The 16,115-nt window shown below is 44.2% G+C and overlaps 1 protein-coding gene across 4 annotated transcripts in view; it reads right to left on the bottom strand.

Annotated features, from left to right (window-relative positions):
• Positions 1 to 16,115, bottom strand: part of LOC139409503 (SWT1 RNA endoribonuclease homolog) — a 38,942-nt gene that overhangs the window by 22,019 nt on the left and 808 nt on the right. For 2 of the 4 annotated variants that reach the window (XM_071154756.1, XM_071154755.1), the window contains exons 3-14: positions 14,729 to 16,039; positions 14,518 to 14,641; positions 14,211 to 14,315; positions 13,483 to 13,674; positions 13,007 to 13,100; positions 12,300 to 12,687; positions 11,472 to 11,610; positions 10,125 to 10,273; positions 9,732 to 9,886; positions 9,429 to 9,575; positions 3,885 to 3,951; positions 3,582 to 3,649 (exon numbers count right to left, since the gene is read on the bottom strand). In XM_071154756.1, coding sequence (XP_071010857.1) covers positions 3,582 to 3,649; positions 3,885 to 3,951; positions 9,429 to 9,575; positions 9,732 to 9,886; positions 10,125 to 10,273; positions 11,472 to 11,610; positions 12,300 to 12,687; positions 13,007 to 13,100; positions 13,483 to 13,674; positions 14,211 to 14,315; positions 14,518 to 14,641; positions 14,729 to 16,039 — 2,939 coding nt within the window. Of the gene's footprint in view, positions 1 to 3,581; positions 3,650 to 3,884; positions 3,952 to 9,428; positions 9,576 to 9,731; positions 9,887 to 10,124; positions 10,274 to 11,471; positions 11,611 to 12,299; positions 12,688 to 13,006; positions 13,101 to 13,482; positions 13,675 to 14,210; positions 14,316 to 14,517; positions 14,648 to 14,728; positions 16,040 to 16,115 lie in introns of all 4 variants that reach the window. The other 2 variants (XM_071154753.1, XM_071154754.1) reach the window with 1 other exon arrangement.

Raw genomic sequence — 16,115 nt, 5'->3', positions numbered from 1 at the left:
GCTTGTCCAAATGTGCGTTGGCAAACCGCAAGCGACTCGGTTTGTGGCGAGTGTGCAGAAAAGGCTTCTTCCGCATCACTCTCCCATACAGCTTCTCCTTGTGCAAAGTGCGCTGAATTGTTGAACGATGCACAGTGACACCATCTGCAGCAAGATGATGTTGTAGGTCTTTGGAGGTGGCCTGTGGGCTGTTTTTGACCGTTCTCACCATCCTTCGCCTTTCCGATATTTTACTTGGCCTGCCACTTCTGGCCTTAACAAGAACTGTGCTTGTGGTCTTCCTGACAGCTTAAATCTCTGCGATAGCTTTTTGTAGCCTTCCTCTAAACCATAATGTTGAACAAACTTTGTTTTCAGGTCATTTGAGAGTTGTTTTGAGGCCCCATGTTGCCACTCTTCAGAGGCGAGTCAAAGAGAACAACAACTTGCAATTGGCCACCTTAAATACCTTTTCTCATGATTGGATGCACTTGTCTATGAAGTTCAAGGCTTAATGAGCTCACCAAACCAATTGTGTGTTCCAATTAATCAGTGCTAAGTAGTTAAAGGTATTAAAATCAACAGAATGACAAGGGTGCCCACATTTTTGCATAGCCTATTTTTCACATCTGATTTAATTTCATTCAACTTAATATTGCTACACTAAAAATCTTTGTCTGGACAATACCCCAGTACTCAGCTTTTATTAGAAAATGAATGGCATGCCACTGTGATCATTTTCTGTGACGACAGAGTAAATTATTTTGCAGCCTCAGAGGGGTGCCCAAACTTTTTCATCCGACTGTAGATGTTATATCCTTGTATTGCTACTGCTGTATCAAAGGAATTATCTAAATGAGTCTCAGAAATTGCTAATTTATTAATGTTGTTATCTGATGTTAGCAAGTTATTGATTTCATGAACTTTATTTCTAAGGCTACATATATATTAATGTGCTTTTTTTTGTTGCCCTTTCCTGGGTAGCTCATCAGAGATAGCCATAATCACATTTTACAGTCGTAAGAATTTCAGAAAAAGAGTCGCTGGCACGGCGACTAGAATGGCTGGCACGGCGACTAGAATGGCTGGCACGGCGACTAGAATGGCTGGCATGGCAATCAGGGTTGTGATAGTTCCACTGGGAGGGAGGTGATTGTGATGTCACAATGAGGTGAAACTAGACTCCCAGCCCCATGCATCAGCTACCATCGAAAAAAAATTATGAATAAAAATTATTACGACATAATGGGTAGACTGGCAGCCATTTTGGGTGTACCCATGCCAGGTTAAGTTAAGTTAAAGCAGGAAGCGAGCCTTTCAATCTGTGATGTGATTTGTTGAGTCAACTCAACTGACATTTCAAAAAATACATTGCATGAGCCATATCAGTTAGCATCATTTGAATGAACATTCTACATTACCATGGCAACCCAGCATCAGTTGACAGAACATTCCAAAATACCATGGAAAGCAATTGGGAGTTCACCGGTCAATTTTCAGGGTTGGAGCTTCCAAGCCCATTCAATTCATTCTTATTTCTAAATTGCATTCGGAAAGTATTCAGACCCCTTGACACATTTTGTTACGTTACAGCCTTATTCTAAAATTGATTCATCATTCAATAAAATGATTACATTTTTTTTATCCTCCTCAATCTACACACAATACCCCATATATGGCAAAGCAAAAACAGGTTTGTAGAATTGTTTTGCCAATTTATAAAAAATAAAATAAATACCTTATGTACATAAGTATTCAGACCCTTTGCTATGAGACTCGAAATTGAGCTCAGGTGCATCCTGTTTCCATTGATCATCCTTGAGATGTTTCTACAACTTGATTGAAGTCCACCTGTGGAAATTTCAATTGATTGGACATGATTTGGAAAGGCACACACCTGTCTACATAAGATCCCACAGTTGACAGTGTGTGTCAGAGCAAAAACCAAGTCATGGGGTTGAAGGAATTGTCCGTAGAGCTCCGAGACAGGATTGTGTCGAGGCACAGATCTGGGGAAGGGTACCAAAACATTTCTGCAGCATTGAATGTCCCAAGAACATACATCATTCTTAAATCATTCACATCCATCATTCTTAAATGGAAGAAGTTTGGAACCACCAAGACTCTTCCTAGAGCTGGCCACTAGGTCAAACTGAGCAATCGGGTGAAAAGGGCCTTGGTCAGGGAGGTGACCCTACTTAATGGTAGAGTGGCCAGACGGAATCCACTCCTCTGTAAAAGTTACAACAGTTTTTTTTATTTCACCTTTATTTAACCAGGTAAGCTAGTTGAGAAGAAGTTCTCATTTACAACTGTGACCTGACAGCCGCATGGAGTTTGCCAAAAGGCCCCTAAAAAATGACTCACAGACCATAAGGAGCACGATTCTCTGGTCTGATGAAGCCAAGATTGAACTACATGGCCCGGATGCCAAGCGTCACGTCTGGAGGAATGCTGGCACCACCCCTGTGGGGATGTTTTTCAGCGGCAGGGACTGGGAGACTAGTCAGGATCGAGGGAAAGATGAACGGAGCAAAGTACAGAGAAATCTTTAATGAAACCTGCTCCAGAGCGCTCAGGACCTCTGGTGCGAAGGCTCACCTTCCAAAAGAACAACGACCCTAAGCACACAGCCAAGACAACGCAGGAGTGGCTTTGGGACAAGTCTCTGAATGTCCGTGAGTGGCCCAGCCAGAACCCGGACTTGAACTCCATCGAACATCTCTGGAGACCTGAAAATAGCTGTGCAGCGACACTCTCCATCCAACCTGACAGAGCTTGAGAGGATCTGCAGAGAAGAATGGGACAAACACCCCAAATACAGGTCTGTCAAGCTTGTAGAGTCATCCCCAAGAAGACTCGAGGCTGTAATTACTGCCAAAGGTGCTTTGGCAGTAATTATGGGGTATTATGTGTGGATTAATGAGAAAAGCCCCAATGTAATCCATTTTAGAATAGGGCTATAACGTAACAAAATGTGTAAAAAGTCAAGGGGTCTGAATACTTTCTGAATGCACTACATGTCAGAGACCTGCCTAGGCATGCTATCATCAAAGACACTTACTACACATGAGTGGGCTAGACCAGTGGTTCCCAAACAGGGGTCCTAGGCCTAGCTAAACGGGGTACTTGAGAAGACTGGTAAAATGCACACGAGGGAGTACTTCAGGGGTACTCCGAGCAGAGCAAAATTCAGTTTGTGGTACAGTAACCAAAAAAGGTTGGGAACAACTGGACTAGACCACCCTGGTTTCTAGCTGGATATCCTGTTAACTAGAACATTTATCCTCACTGAGAGGTCATTCTCCACTCTCCCAGGTGTATTGGTGTTATTGTGGGAGGTCATTCTCCACTCTCCCAGGTGTATTGGTGTTATTGTGAGAGGTCATTCTCCACTCTCCCAGGTGTATTGGTGTTATTGTGGGAGGTCATTCTCCACTCTCCCAGGTGTATTGGTGTTATTGTGGGAGGTCATTCTCCACTCTCCCAGGTGTATTGGTGTTATTGTGGGAGGTCATTCTCCACTCTCCCAGGTGTATTGGTGCGACAAAGCCAATTGTGCGTATGTGAGTGTAGTTGTGTATGTTTGTGTCTCCACCCACCTGTACTCGTGCTGTGAGAGACAGTCCAACAGGTCTTTGGCAGTGAACCTGGGCTCCATGGCAGCAATCTAAAGCACAAGTCACTTACAGTATTAAGATTCAGCCCAATCAGCTGGGCAATACATGTGATGTAACATTGCAATCCTATTAACATTTAGAATGAATTAATCCTACAATGTCCATGTGGATGACAAACCTTCATTCACCCTACCAAAACACTGGGAGCTGGACAGATGAAACATGAATGATCTCAGATGAGGTGTGACCACCGGACAGAGGTTACTAGGAGTTAGAAATACTAACCTCACTGGAGTGGATGAAGGAGAGGAGAGCCTGGGCATCTTCTATACAGCTGTCTGTTGACAGAACCCTACAAAACAGCCAGGGTCTGATTAGTGGAGGGACACACCACACACTGTCATTAAGTAAGTAACAGAGGAAATGAACTAAGGATAGAAGGGGTAATTCAAATACTTCTAGACTGTATAGTGTGAATATGGAGAGAGAGAGAGAGAAAGACGGACAAAGAGAGATGGAGCGAAAGAGAGATGGAGAGAGAAAGGTTGCCATGAGAAAAGGGTAACCAGTGGAGCACAAACACCATTCTAAATACAACCTATATCTTTCTGTTTATTTATTTTCCCTTTTGAACTTCAACTATTTGCACATTGTTACGACATTAACAATAATATAACATTTGAAATGTCTATGTTCTTTTAAAAACTGTTGTAATGTTTACTGTATATGTTTTGTTTATTTCCCTTTTCTTTGTCTATTTCACTTGCTTTGGAAACATGTGTCCCATGCCAATACAGCACCTTTTGAATTGAGAGAGATAGAGATGGTGGAGGGAGAGGAAGGAAAGTCATTTCAGCAGGCTAAATCTGTCTGCATTATACATATTTTCTCCCGTCAGGGACTTGGGGGGGTTATGGGCTGTGATGATGCGTCACTGCTAGCTACTGTAAGAGCTACTGTCTGTCTGTCTCCTAGGTAACCACATAGGAGCAGCTTCAACACACACCTCACCCAAACTTCCTACAGATGGGCATACATGAAAGTCATCTTCGTTTTTGGGCCTGTCTGTTCCATTTCTAACCAACCACCTATTCTGCCTAATGTGTACAGTACAGAAATACCCTGGCCTTTATTCAAATCAACATTATGTGCAGCAGGAAAGAAACAGACTTTCGGGGACTCAGAGAGCCCTGAACAAACTGGAACTACATCACAAACACACGGTTCTAACAATGAACTAAGCCTTAACATGCTTTTGGGAAATTGGGCCCTGATCTGTATTCAGAAATCAGGTAGGTAGTGAAGAGGTGTTTAGGTAGGTAGTGAAGAGGCATCCTGGAAGACGTGTGATAGATGCCTCATTGTGTGAGAAGTTTTACAAAAACTATAGTAATAAAATAAACTGTATTATTAGAACATAATGTGAGTAACTTATAATATTCGGATATTACAACTGTAATGTACAGTAGGCTGTGTGTGCTAATGAGAGTTTGAGTGAGGTGTTAGACAAATGTAATGATTAATGAGCTCTAAAACACCAATCTGGGCCTTGTTTCCCAAAAACATCTTAAAAGAGCCCCTGAACACACCGATTTGCACGTACGGTGCATTCGGAAAGTATTCAGACACCTTGACTTTTTCCACATTTTGTTACACGCAGTACTTTATTGAAGCACCTTTGGCAGCGATTACAGCATCGAGTCTTCTTGGGTATGACTCTACAAGCTTGGCACACCTGTATCTAGGGAGTTTATCCCATTTTTCTTTGCAGATCCTCTCAAGCTCTGTCAGGTTGGATGGGGAGCATAGTTGCACAGCTGTTTTCAGGTCTCTCCAGACATGTTCGATCGGGTTCAAGTCTGGGCTCTGGCTGGGCCACTCAAGGACATTCAGAGACTTGTCCCAGAAGCCACTCCTGCATCGTTTTGACTGTGAGCTTAGGGTCGTTGTCCTGTTGGAAGTTGAACCGTCATCCCAGTCTGAGGTCCTGAGTGCTTATTTATTTTAGACAGGTCTACAGAAGCATGATATGAAGAAAAGCTAGTTTTATTTCAGAAGAACAGAACAGCATCCTCTGAGTTGTCCTTATGTTAGGCCCTGATCTGGCTATGCCATATTACTGTGGGCTACACTAGTTAATTTAGCAGACAAGAACGCCATGGAATTCGAAGCAAATACTTGATATTATTTTATAGTATGAATAATAGAATTGAACATAACTGAATAAAATAGAAAGGATATTTTCTCCAAACGATTTGAGGGAGTGTGCACATGCAGCTATTCTGTGTTGAGCGGTTAACAAAGAAATAGGTACTACTATATGCTTAATTTAGAGTCAATGTAACTTTAGTTGTTTTACAAATGTTGGGCTATATATGTTTTGATTTTTAATACATTGTAAGGCTGCATGAAGCGACTAATTATGTTTTTTTTTTTTAAACAAATAGCTTGAAAGTCAGGAGCTCTGCTTTGTTTTTTGCGCAGGCTGTATACACTTCCTGTCTCTCATTCACAATTTGACAATTCAAATTGAATGGTGGTATCTCCTTTGTGTGGCCATAATGCACCCTAAAGAGATCCATGCCTTTTGCAGCCAGTGGCCGTTGTTCCCGTCTCCCAGAGTGCAGCGTTCTCCGAAGCACCTCTCACTCACATGGCTCTCCATCACGTGATCGGGTATTTCTCACAGGCTACAAGTGAAGACAGACACTTTGAGGATGCAACTGCATGCATATTGAAGATATTGAAAGAACTATCCACAGTTACTTTGTCAGCCAACAAGATTAGGCCTAACGAACAGCAAAAGCACTAGCCTGTCAATCTACTATCCCCATAGTACAAAAGTTTACCTAATCTATTCTGTGTGAGAAATAAATATTCCAAACATGGTCTGGGACAGTTGTGGGATGCGATAGATCCCAAACTAATACAACCACTAGCATTAAACAAACTATTTTACATAATTGATCAGAACGTTTAGCTTAAAATGTGATAAACTATTAGGCTATTTCTTCACATTATAAGCGCAGCAACGCGCACACGGCAGTAAGCTATAAGTGCAAATGTTCCATTAGCGGGAAAACACCATTATCAAAAGTGACCGCAAATGCGATTATGTATGTAATGTTTTTATTATAAAAAGGTGCATTATAAATGGTGAAGATGGATCTTCCCCAAACTCGAAACTCACTCGCTGCTTCTATATGCCAGTTAGGCTCTACACCACTTGTAAAGCGGATTAATGCGCTTCATTTTAAGACGTTATTTGGCCACAAATTGTGATATAAACCTTATCAAAACATATAGGCCTATGGGCAAGGCTACATGAGGTGTGCGACTATGATTAAAAAATAATATATCATTCAAAGCGATAGGATAATGTTGACACCAATCAGACTATTCTTGAATGAATCTTGTCTTTACATATAATAAATAATATATGTGTCAATTTTTTTATATTTAGAATGAACAATTATCATGCACCTGTCTCGAAACAGGGGCAGGGGAAAAATACATGTCATCTATACACTTAAATAACGAATGGAGGACGCTTTCCCCACGGTTCATTTTCATGCCAGCCAGGTAGGCTATACTCCTGTTATAAATATAAGCAATGTGCTTAATATTAGGAAAGTTCAGAATTAAATATAGTAGGCCTAGCCTATAGAAAGCCTATGGGGCCTCCTATTTTTATTAGAGGCCATCACTCTTTTCTCACGCAATTGCATAGCCTATAGAAAGGTTGCACAACATGAGCTCATGGGCACTCATGAAGTGTTTGATTAGAATTTCAATGACATTTGCATTGATGTCAGAGTGATTAGAGGGACAATAGAGTGCCGAGTACCAGGCAGTTAGCAAACTAATGACCAGCAACCTGCATCAGAGCTTGGAGAAGCCTAATTACCGTGGCTAAACAATCACATGGAATTTGACTGCCTTCATGACCACTGGTAATACAGTCACAGCAAGAGCTCAATTTTTGACCACCGACAACGAAGTTGATTACAAATACAAAGTTGCCAATGTCTTTGCAATCGTTACAAACAAGCAAAGGATAAACAGATGCTTCAAATGAAAAGATGACTGCATTGAAAGATAAACAGCCTACCTAGAGTATAGACTACATAGGCCTATATTATTTCAATGATATTGAAATACATGTTATGTTCATTGAATTTAGTTTAAAAAAAAGATATATAATAATGCTATTTGTGATTTTTGCCTCAATATATTTGTTGATGTGTAGCCTAATGTGTGTAATGATGTTCCAAATCTTGATTCAGTGCATTATTATAGGGTAAGAATTACAATAAGCCACGTCAATATTTGCAGCCATGGGTGACAATATCGCTCTAGGAGCTGATCCGTCATCAGTATTGTGAAATAATTCTAACGTTAAGGAAAGATTTAAAATGGAGAAAGCTGACCCGAGTTAAATAAAGGTTAAATACATGAACACACCACTGGTTGGGTTCAAACTGAAACTACAATGAGGCAGAATGTTCATAGTTACTGTTGAAAGAGACAAATGTCACAGCGTTCCTGACTGAGGAGACACCATACACCAACCAAACCGGACCCCCGTTAAAGGCTGTGTCTGTGTGCACAGCAGCATGCCTTACTTTCAATCCTATTCCCCAAATTCCCCAATTCTTGATGAAGGAGAAGCTAGCCAATGTAGTGGAAAACAAGGCGAGGCCATTTGGCTCTCCAGGAGAAAGCCAAACTCTTTAAAACTAATAGAAACATCACAATGAGCCATCAACCATAACATGAACGATTTCAGTGACCCCGTGACTGCTGGGATGTGACCGCTGCTTTTTTAATAACGTCATCACCATAGCAACCGCCAGTGACGTAATGTGAAAGTGTTACTGATTGCCGATTGTCTGCAGCCTCGCTATTATCTTCCCCTGGCCTGAATGGCAGTGAGTCTAGCAGAGAGGAGAGTGTGACACCAGACGGACAAGTCAAGACAGGAGCTCTACTGTGACGACATCACGCTTGTCCCATTTCTGGGCAATATGCAATCGCTCCTTCAAAACACATCCCATTGAATATGGTAAGGCTAAGTTTGGGGTGGTAGTGGTCACCAGTCCTGGTCCTAAGAGTTACAAGGTTTGCAGGTGTTTAAGGTGAGAGATATGTCAGGTATCTCACCTGGTAAAGGCATGTAGCAGTTGTCTGACAGCAGTAGATAGTCTGTGCAGACAGACAGGAGAGAACTACTGTACTGTCAGAATGGAGGGAGTACAGTATGGTATAACTGACCTGGTGAAGGCATGTAGCAGTTGTCTGACAGCAGTAGATAGTCTGTGCAGACAGACAGGAGAGAACTACTGTACTGTCAGAATGGAGGGAGTACAGTATGGTATAACTGACCTGGTGAAGGCATGTAGCAGTTGTCTGACAGCAGTAGATAGTCTGTGCAGACAGACAGGAGAGAACTACTGTACTGTCAGAATGGAGGGAGTACAGTATGGTATAACTGACCTGGTGAAGGCATGTAGCAGTTGTCTGACAGCAGTAGATAGTCTGTGCAGACAGACAGGAGAGAACTACTGTACTGTCAGAATGGAGGGAGTACAGTATGGTATAACTGACCTGGTGAAGGCATGTAGCAGTTGTCTGACAGCAGTAGATAGTCTGTGCAGACAGACAGGAGAGAACTACTGTACTGTCAGAATGGAGGGAGTACAGTATGGTATAACTGACCTGGTGAAGGCATGTAGCAGTTGTCTGACAGCAGTGGATAGTCTGTGCAGACAGACAGGAGAGAACTACTGTACTGTCAGAATGGAGGGAGTACAGTATGGTATAACTGACCTGGTGAAGGCATGTAGCAGTTGTCTGACAGCAGTAGATAGTCTGTGCAGACAGGAGATGGCGTCCTGGGGAAGGGGAGGACCCTCTACTGGCTGGTTGGTTTCTATGGCGCCCGGGTCAAAGCGGAGAGCGGCGAAAACAGCAGAGCTGAACAAAGCACAATGACCTCTTATACTAACATACCTTTTAACAGGCACAGTCTTTAGAATGCATGTTAGAAATACTAGTATTTAGGACCCTGCCTTCCCAACTATGGGCTCATCTCCACAGGTCCTAAACATGAACTCCGTATCATCTGCTCACCTGATCCCACACACATTGTTCCAGATGTTCTCAAACATCACCCACACTTCCTGGTGTGACACTCGAGCAGGCGTGGTCTGTTTCTCCTCCTCCTCCTCCTCCGCCATGAGGGTGTCACCGTCACTGGTGTGGGTCTCCTCTGAGACTTTCTCTGGCTACATACCAAGATCAACTTTAAGTTACATTTATTTGCCATTTGTAAACAAGCACAAACATTGGAATGTCTCTTTAGACGAGAGCTTAACGGTAAAACTGTAAAAGATTTTAAGAAACACACAAGAATACTATACATATAAGTTTGAACAACTTTGGACAACTTGGGTCCAAAACATAAAGAAAAGGGATTTGCCACCGTGTGACGTTGCAGTCCTGAATGAGCTCCAGGCAGCGTACCTGAGGGAGTATCCTCTGCAGCAGGGTGTTCAGGGAGGCGAGGGCCGGTCGGACACGCCCATCGTAGTCTGACCTGCAGCCGAAGGCCTGCAGCAGCTCTCTAGCCTCATACAGAGCCAGCACTGTAGAGCTATGCTCTACTGATTTACCTAAGGAGAGAGACCAGAACGTCAGAGTACACACACACTTTGTACACACATAACCAGACACACACGATCACATGTAGTCACGCACGCACATACGTCAATGAGAAACACAGAAGCCAATTGTAAGCAACCCCACAGTTTGTCCTGACAGTACAGTAGTTATTTAACCAGAGCCAGTTTGTCCTGACAGTACAGTAGTTATTTAACCAGAGCCAGTTTGTCCTGACAGTACAGTAGTTATTTAACCAGAGCCAGTTTGTCCTGACAGTACAGTAGTTATTTAACCAGAGCCAGTTTGTCCTGACAGTACAGTAGTTATTTAACCAGAGCCAGTTTGTCCTGAGAGTACAGTAGTTATTTAACCAGAGCCAGTTTGTCCTGACAGTACAGTAGTTATTTAACCAGAGCCAGTATATGTAATGGAGAATAGGAAGACTTGTAGGAATTAAAGGTTTGTGTGTGTCTGTTAATACCTATGTCACTTCCCTTCCGTGCACATCCACCTACACACACACACACATGCACAAACACTAAACACAAACAGTAACACACTGCAGTAGTTTCCACTTCTGGATTCTTTGATAGATACCGTTCATCCCTCCCTTCCTCTCAACTCTCTAAGAGTCCTGGCTGGTCCACCCAAGATTAGAATAGGAAGGGGTCATGCTAGAGAGAGTATGATGAACAGGGGAACACACACTCACACTACAGCTGCTGATGTAATACGACAAACAGAGCCATGGCAACACTGAGCAGCATGTTTAGTATGGCTACTGCAGTTAACCACTCAGTCAGCATTTTGCTTCTGACACACTTCTCTGCAGAGCCTTATTCTGAATATAGTTCTGTAGAGCAGTAGGAGCGCTGGTGTAGGCAGTATAGCACTGTGCTTTAGCCAGGGAGAACTCTATTTGCAGCAGAGTTCACTGGGCCCATTTTAAGGGATATCACTATTTATTTTTAGCATGCAAATGTACTAGTTTCCATCAAAGTGTTCAAAGTACACACAACATTTTATAGTGTTTTTTCCCCATTATTTATAGTTTATTTGGACAATGTATAACAAAAACATAAGTCTCAGAAACTGAGAAAAGATGTGTTGCACTAGATAACATCTCATTTACATTTGTAGTTCCCAAAGAGGGATATTGATTGCATTTTGAGAGTGCTGGAATCTGACAGTGATGTCATGGTTTCTCACCTGAGAAGAAGTAGTTGTGAAGGTTTTCCAGGGATTGCTGCAGATTTCGAGGGACGATGTTGCCAAAAACAGAGATCCAGTGTTTCTTGAAACACTGCAGAAGGTCTTCAAGTGTCCAGGGCGGTTTCAGATATACAATCTATCATTTCCAAACAAAAATGTAGGTTACAAAATGATAACCAACATCTGACCACTTTACGTAGTTCAAGCTTCCACTCTGTATATACACTCTCATCCATGTCTCTGGACGCTGAGGAAATTTTTTTTTGGGGGGGGGCTCTATTCCCAAGCATTTTGAGATAGAATGTTCATGTTAGGTGACAGAGAATGTCATCTTTTATTTGACAGTATTTCCATATATATCCTTACACACAATGACTACATCTTGTGACTATAAAAACTTGCACTTGTTTTGGAATATGTTTTGCCCAATAGGAATATATTGTTGAATGTCTTTTGCCATTTTAGAGTCACTTTTATTGCTAAATTGTTGGGACCACAGCAAAAAATATGACACCCACCCCCTCACTACCCTTACTATTACAGCTGAACAAAGTCAGAGGGGAAACACTGAGCACAATTCCACATCTACCAATCTGCTGATTCCTTTCAGAGGCCAAGGCTGCATCCCGATTCTCCACACTTTTCCTGAAGTGCACACTTGCACCCTCCCTATCATGGATTGAAAAGCATGGGACTGGGGTAGGCAACGGCTGGAGGGAGTTTCCATCATAGTAAAAATCGATGGCAGGGATTGTACAAAAGGTGGAGAATCTGGATACAGCCGATTGGCTGATTTGGAATTGACCAGAAGATTGTGGAGTTTACCTCTGTCCACAGTTCTTCATAGGCTGCCTTCATCTCAATCTCCAGCACCTGAGACAGCGCCTCTTTCAGACAGTCCTCCAGTACTGACACACAGCTGCTCAGCTCCCGGGCCTCTTCTGCAGCCTTCTTTCTCTTCTCTTCCATTTCTCTCTCTTTCCCTCCATCACTCCTGCTCTGTTCATTCTGCTGCCGGCCTGGGAAGAGGCTGGGTTTCTGGTGGTCACGGGTCTGGCTCGGGGTGCAGGTGAGGGTTTGTGTCTGTGTGCTGACAGGGGTCAGGTTGTGGACACCAGGCGTTTTGAGCCTGTCTACCTCCTCCAACAGGTCAGCCTTACCGAAGGCCTTCACCCCACTCAGCAAGGCCTTACTACACAGGTTCTTATCATTACTGTGGACACATACACAATCAAAATCAACCAGACAGAAAGATATTGCTATAAATGCACATCACACACAGTGAGACAGAGTGAGTAAGTGTGAGAGTGTGTGTGTGTGACCAGACAGTGTGAGGCCTCTTGTAAAGGAAGTCTTTGTGAAATGAAGAAGTGAATACTGATGACAAGCAGTATCGCTTTCAAACAGCACCATATCACATACAGAACTATCTCCAGACAGGCACGCACACACACTGTCAAACCTTTCCTGCGTGTATCTGCAGAGGAAAGACAGGCAGACACACTGCAGCAGGGGGGTGGGAGTGGACTCACGTGCAAAGGATGAGAGCACCCTCTGGGTAAAGACTCTGGTATTGCAGGCAGCACTGCAGCACTCTGTCGTCATTATTCTCAGCATTGAGTCCCTCTGTCAGAGAGAGCGAGAGAGATAAATATATATTTTTCGATATGTATAATTTGACAATGTAAGAAATAACTTGCCATGTCAATAAAGTCAATTAAATTGAGAGAGAGAGAACAGGAGACATGCGTCATGACCATCAGCTCAGCACTGAAGACAGAGAGGTGAACCTGCTAGTTACTGCCGACAGGTAAAACAGAGTTTTGGCAGAGGTTCTGCAGAAAGGGAGAGATTCTACTAGCGCGACTCTGCTCGTCATTGAAACAAGTAGTTTTCTGATGCTGCATGCACCGAGTTGAAATAGCACTGTGCTGCTATTGCCAGCAGGTGGCAGTCCAGAGGAACTATTGTTCAGTCCGTGCCAATGGAGGGAATACATAGGACTCACGGCTGCTCTGAGAGGCCTGCTGCATGGACTGGCCCCAGAGTCGAGGCTCCTGGCTCTTCAGGCAGGTGTAGATGTAATGAACGGCAGGTGTGGCCAGGTGGGCTACAGAGCTGGACAGCCTCTTCCTGTTCTTCAGAGAGTCTAGCTCCTGTAGTACCACCCAGGGTACGAGCACTGTGGGGAGACCTAGAGCTGAGGGAGAGGAGGGAGAGGTGGGGGAGGACAGATGAAGTAGGAGAGATTAGGAAAAGTGGTGGAGAACAAAGAGAAGTGGGGAAGGAGGAGGAAGAGGAGAGGTTTGGGAGGATGGCAGGAGAGGTGGTAGGGAAGAGAAGAAAAGGAGGAGAGGGGAGATGGAGGGGGAATAGGGGAAGGTTGAGGAAGAAGGGAGGAGGAGAAGGTTGAGAAAGAAGGGAGGAGGAGAGGGGAGATGGAGGGGGAATAGGGGAAGGTTGAGGAAGAAGGGAGGAGGAGAGGGGAGATGGAGGGGGAATAGGGGAAGGTTGAGGAAGAAGGGAGGAGGAGAGGGGAGACGGAGGGGGAATAGGGGAAGGTTGAGGAAGAAGGGAGGAGGAGAGGGGAGACGGAGGGGGAATAGGGGAAGGTTGAGGAGGCGCAGGGAGATGAAGGAGAGAGTTGATCAAAAGGAGAAGTGTGTTCTATGAGTGATTGGGGTAGCGATATTTATTTAATCTAGTCATTTTTTAAACAGTGTCCCTTCCACACACCTCCAAGGCCGTGTGACCTCATCTTCTTGACAAAGTCTAGGTGACTGAGAAGGATGTTGGTGTCCAGGACAATGATCAGATCCTGCTGAAGATCCTCCTCTTTACCTACACAGGTGTGCAGAGAACAGGGTTTTAATACTGAGTCCGTCTCCAATGGCCTTATGTGCATACTGAGGAGGAAGGCACTGACGGGACAAACCTAATGTCTTAAACACCTTCTATTAAAACACTTGGGTCACGGCATAGTGCCTCTGTGTAATTGTTTGGCTTGTATGTGTGGAGGGGTTGTTAGTGGTGGTTCTCTCACTGAGTGTGAATGTGATGCCCTCCTCTGATGGGTCGATGTCCATGCTGGTGAGTTCTCCATAGATCTCCACCACATTCAGCTCCAGCCTCTTCTCACTGCGGGCCAGATGGAGCTCCTCCACCAGCTGCATCTAACACAGACACACACACACTGAATGCAAGCTTACGGACACACCTATATCAATAATTGGTCATGATGTTGAGAAACCTACCTCTTGGTCATTATCATAGACTTCTATATAATCTTCAGGGGAAGTTGTTCTGTTACAGGGTGGTGATGTCATCCCCTGAGCTGACTTGGGCCGTAATTCTTTAGAACCTTTGGAAGATTCTGGAACCGTTTCACATTTGTGCTGCTTGTTTCTGTTCACAGCAGCAGACACACCGTCTTTGGAGTTCAGAGATTTGGACACACTCCTTGGTGTCCAAAGCTTGGACGCACTTCCTGTCTGGTGAGAAAGCCTAGAAGCAGGAGACACCACCTTCACTCTAGCACTGATGGGCTTATTGTCGTTATCATCCTCCTGGTCACCCCCCCAGATGGCTCTATTAACTGGCAGTGGCACAAGTTTGGACTTCTTTGGGATCTTAAAATTGAGAGGCGGCTGAGGTTTGGGTAGCGGCATCTGTACCTCGGCACACGTGGACTTAGATGTTGATGATGTTTTGGACAGATCAGAGACATTCCTCTGCTTTTGGGTGGTAGGCCTATGTCTTGCTGTGTTTGAGATTTTCTCAAAGGTAGCGTTTTTAGTAGAGGTGGAGGACTGCTTTGTGGTGGTGGTGTTATTAGAGGGAAGACTATAGGATTTTGCTCCACTCTTGTCTCGTTTAGCCTTTAAAACATCCTCCTTTTCTTCTTCAGATCTCCTCTTCACTAGCTTCCTCCTCTTCTCCCTCATCTCTTCAGCCAGTGAAAGGGACAGTTGAGGGTCCTGGTAGCTCCTACCTTGGGAGGTGTGGTCCTTCCCAATGCCATGCTTCTCCTCAGGCCTGGATCTCCTTTTCACCAGCGTCTTCCTCTGCTCCTTCAGCTGGGCCATGAGGGACCTGGGACTGGTCGTCAGTCTGCTCGAGGCTGTTTTGGAGGGGCTCTTGTCAGATGGCTTACTGGAGCTTCCCTGGAACGTAAGGATCTTCTCCACATTTTGGGACCTGGTCTTACTCGCGCTCAGACTGCTGACTGGTTTGGAAGACACCCTGTCTGCGGTCTTGACCCCGGTGGTAGCCGACCCATGCTGGCTGGGGCAACTCTTCCTCACAGAGCTGTCCTGAGGAGGGGTTCCAAGAGGACAGGCGTTTTTTCCCTCGGCTGCACCCTGCGAAGTTGTTTTCTCCAGTCTGTAGAGAGCTTTTTTGAACTCCCGGTCTTTCTCATGACTGCTCCCTGCTGCACTGTTCCCTGGGGTGGAGTGGCTAACTCTTTTCTCTCTCCCCCGTTTCTCCTCTGCAGAACAGCTGCCATGGTGCGTCCCCTCTGCACGACTGCGTTTCTTGGTGCCCTTTTCCTTCTGTGACGAATGCTTGATTAAAGACAAAACGAATAAACAAAAAACACTTTTAGCCTTGGTTAACACTCCTAGCAAGAGATGTAAGAGA

The sequence above is a fragment of the Oncorhynchus clarkii genome, chromosome 5, assembly GCF_045791955.1.
Source record: "Oncorhynchus clarkii lewisi isolate Uvic-CL-2024 chromosome 5, UVic_Ocla_1.0, whole genome shotgun sequence".
Taxonomy (NCBI): domain Eukaryota; kingdom Metazoa; phylum Chordata; class Actinopteri; order Salmoniformes; family Salmonidae; genus Oncorhynchus; species Oncorhynchus clarkii.
The sequence above is the reverse complement of the archived record's forward strand: the minus strand, read 5'-3'. Positions and strand labels throughout refer to the sequence as shown.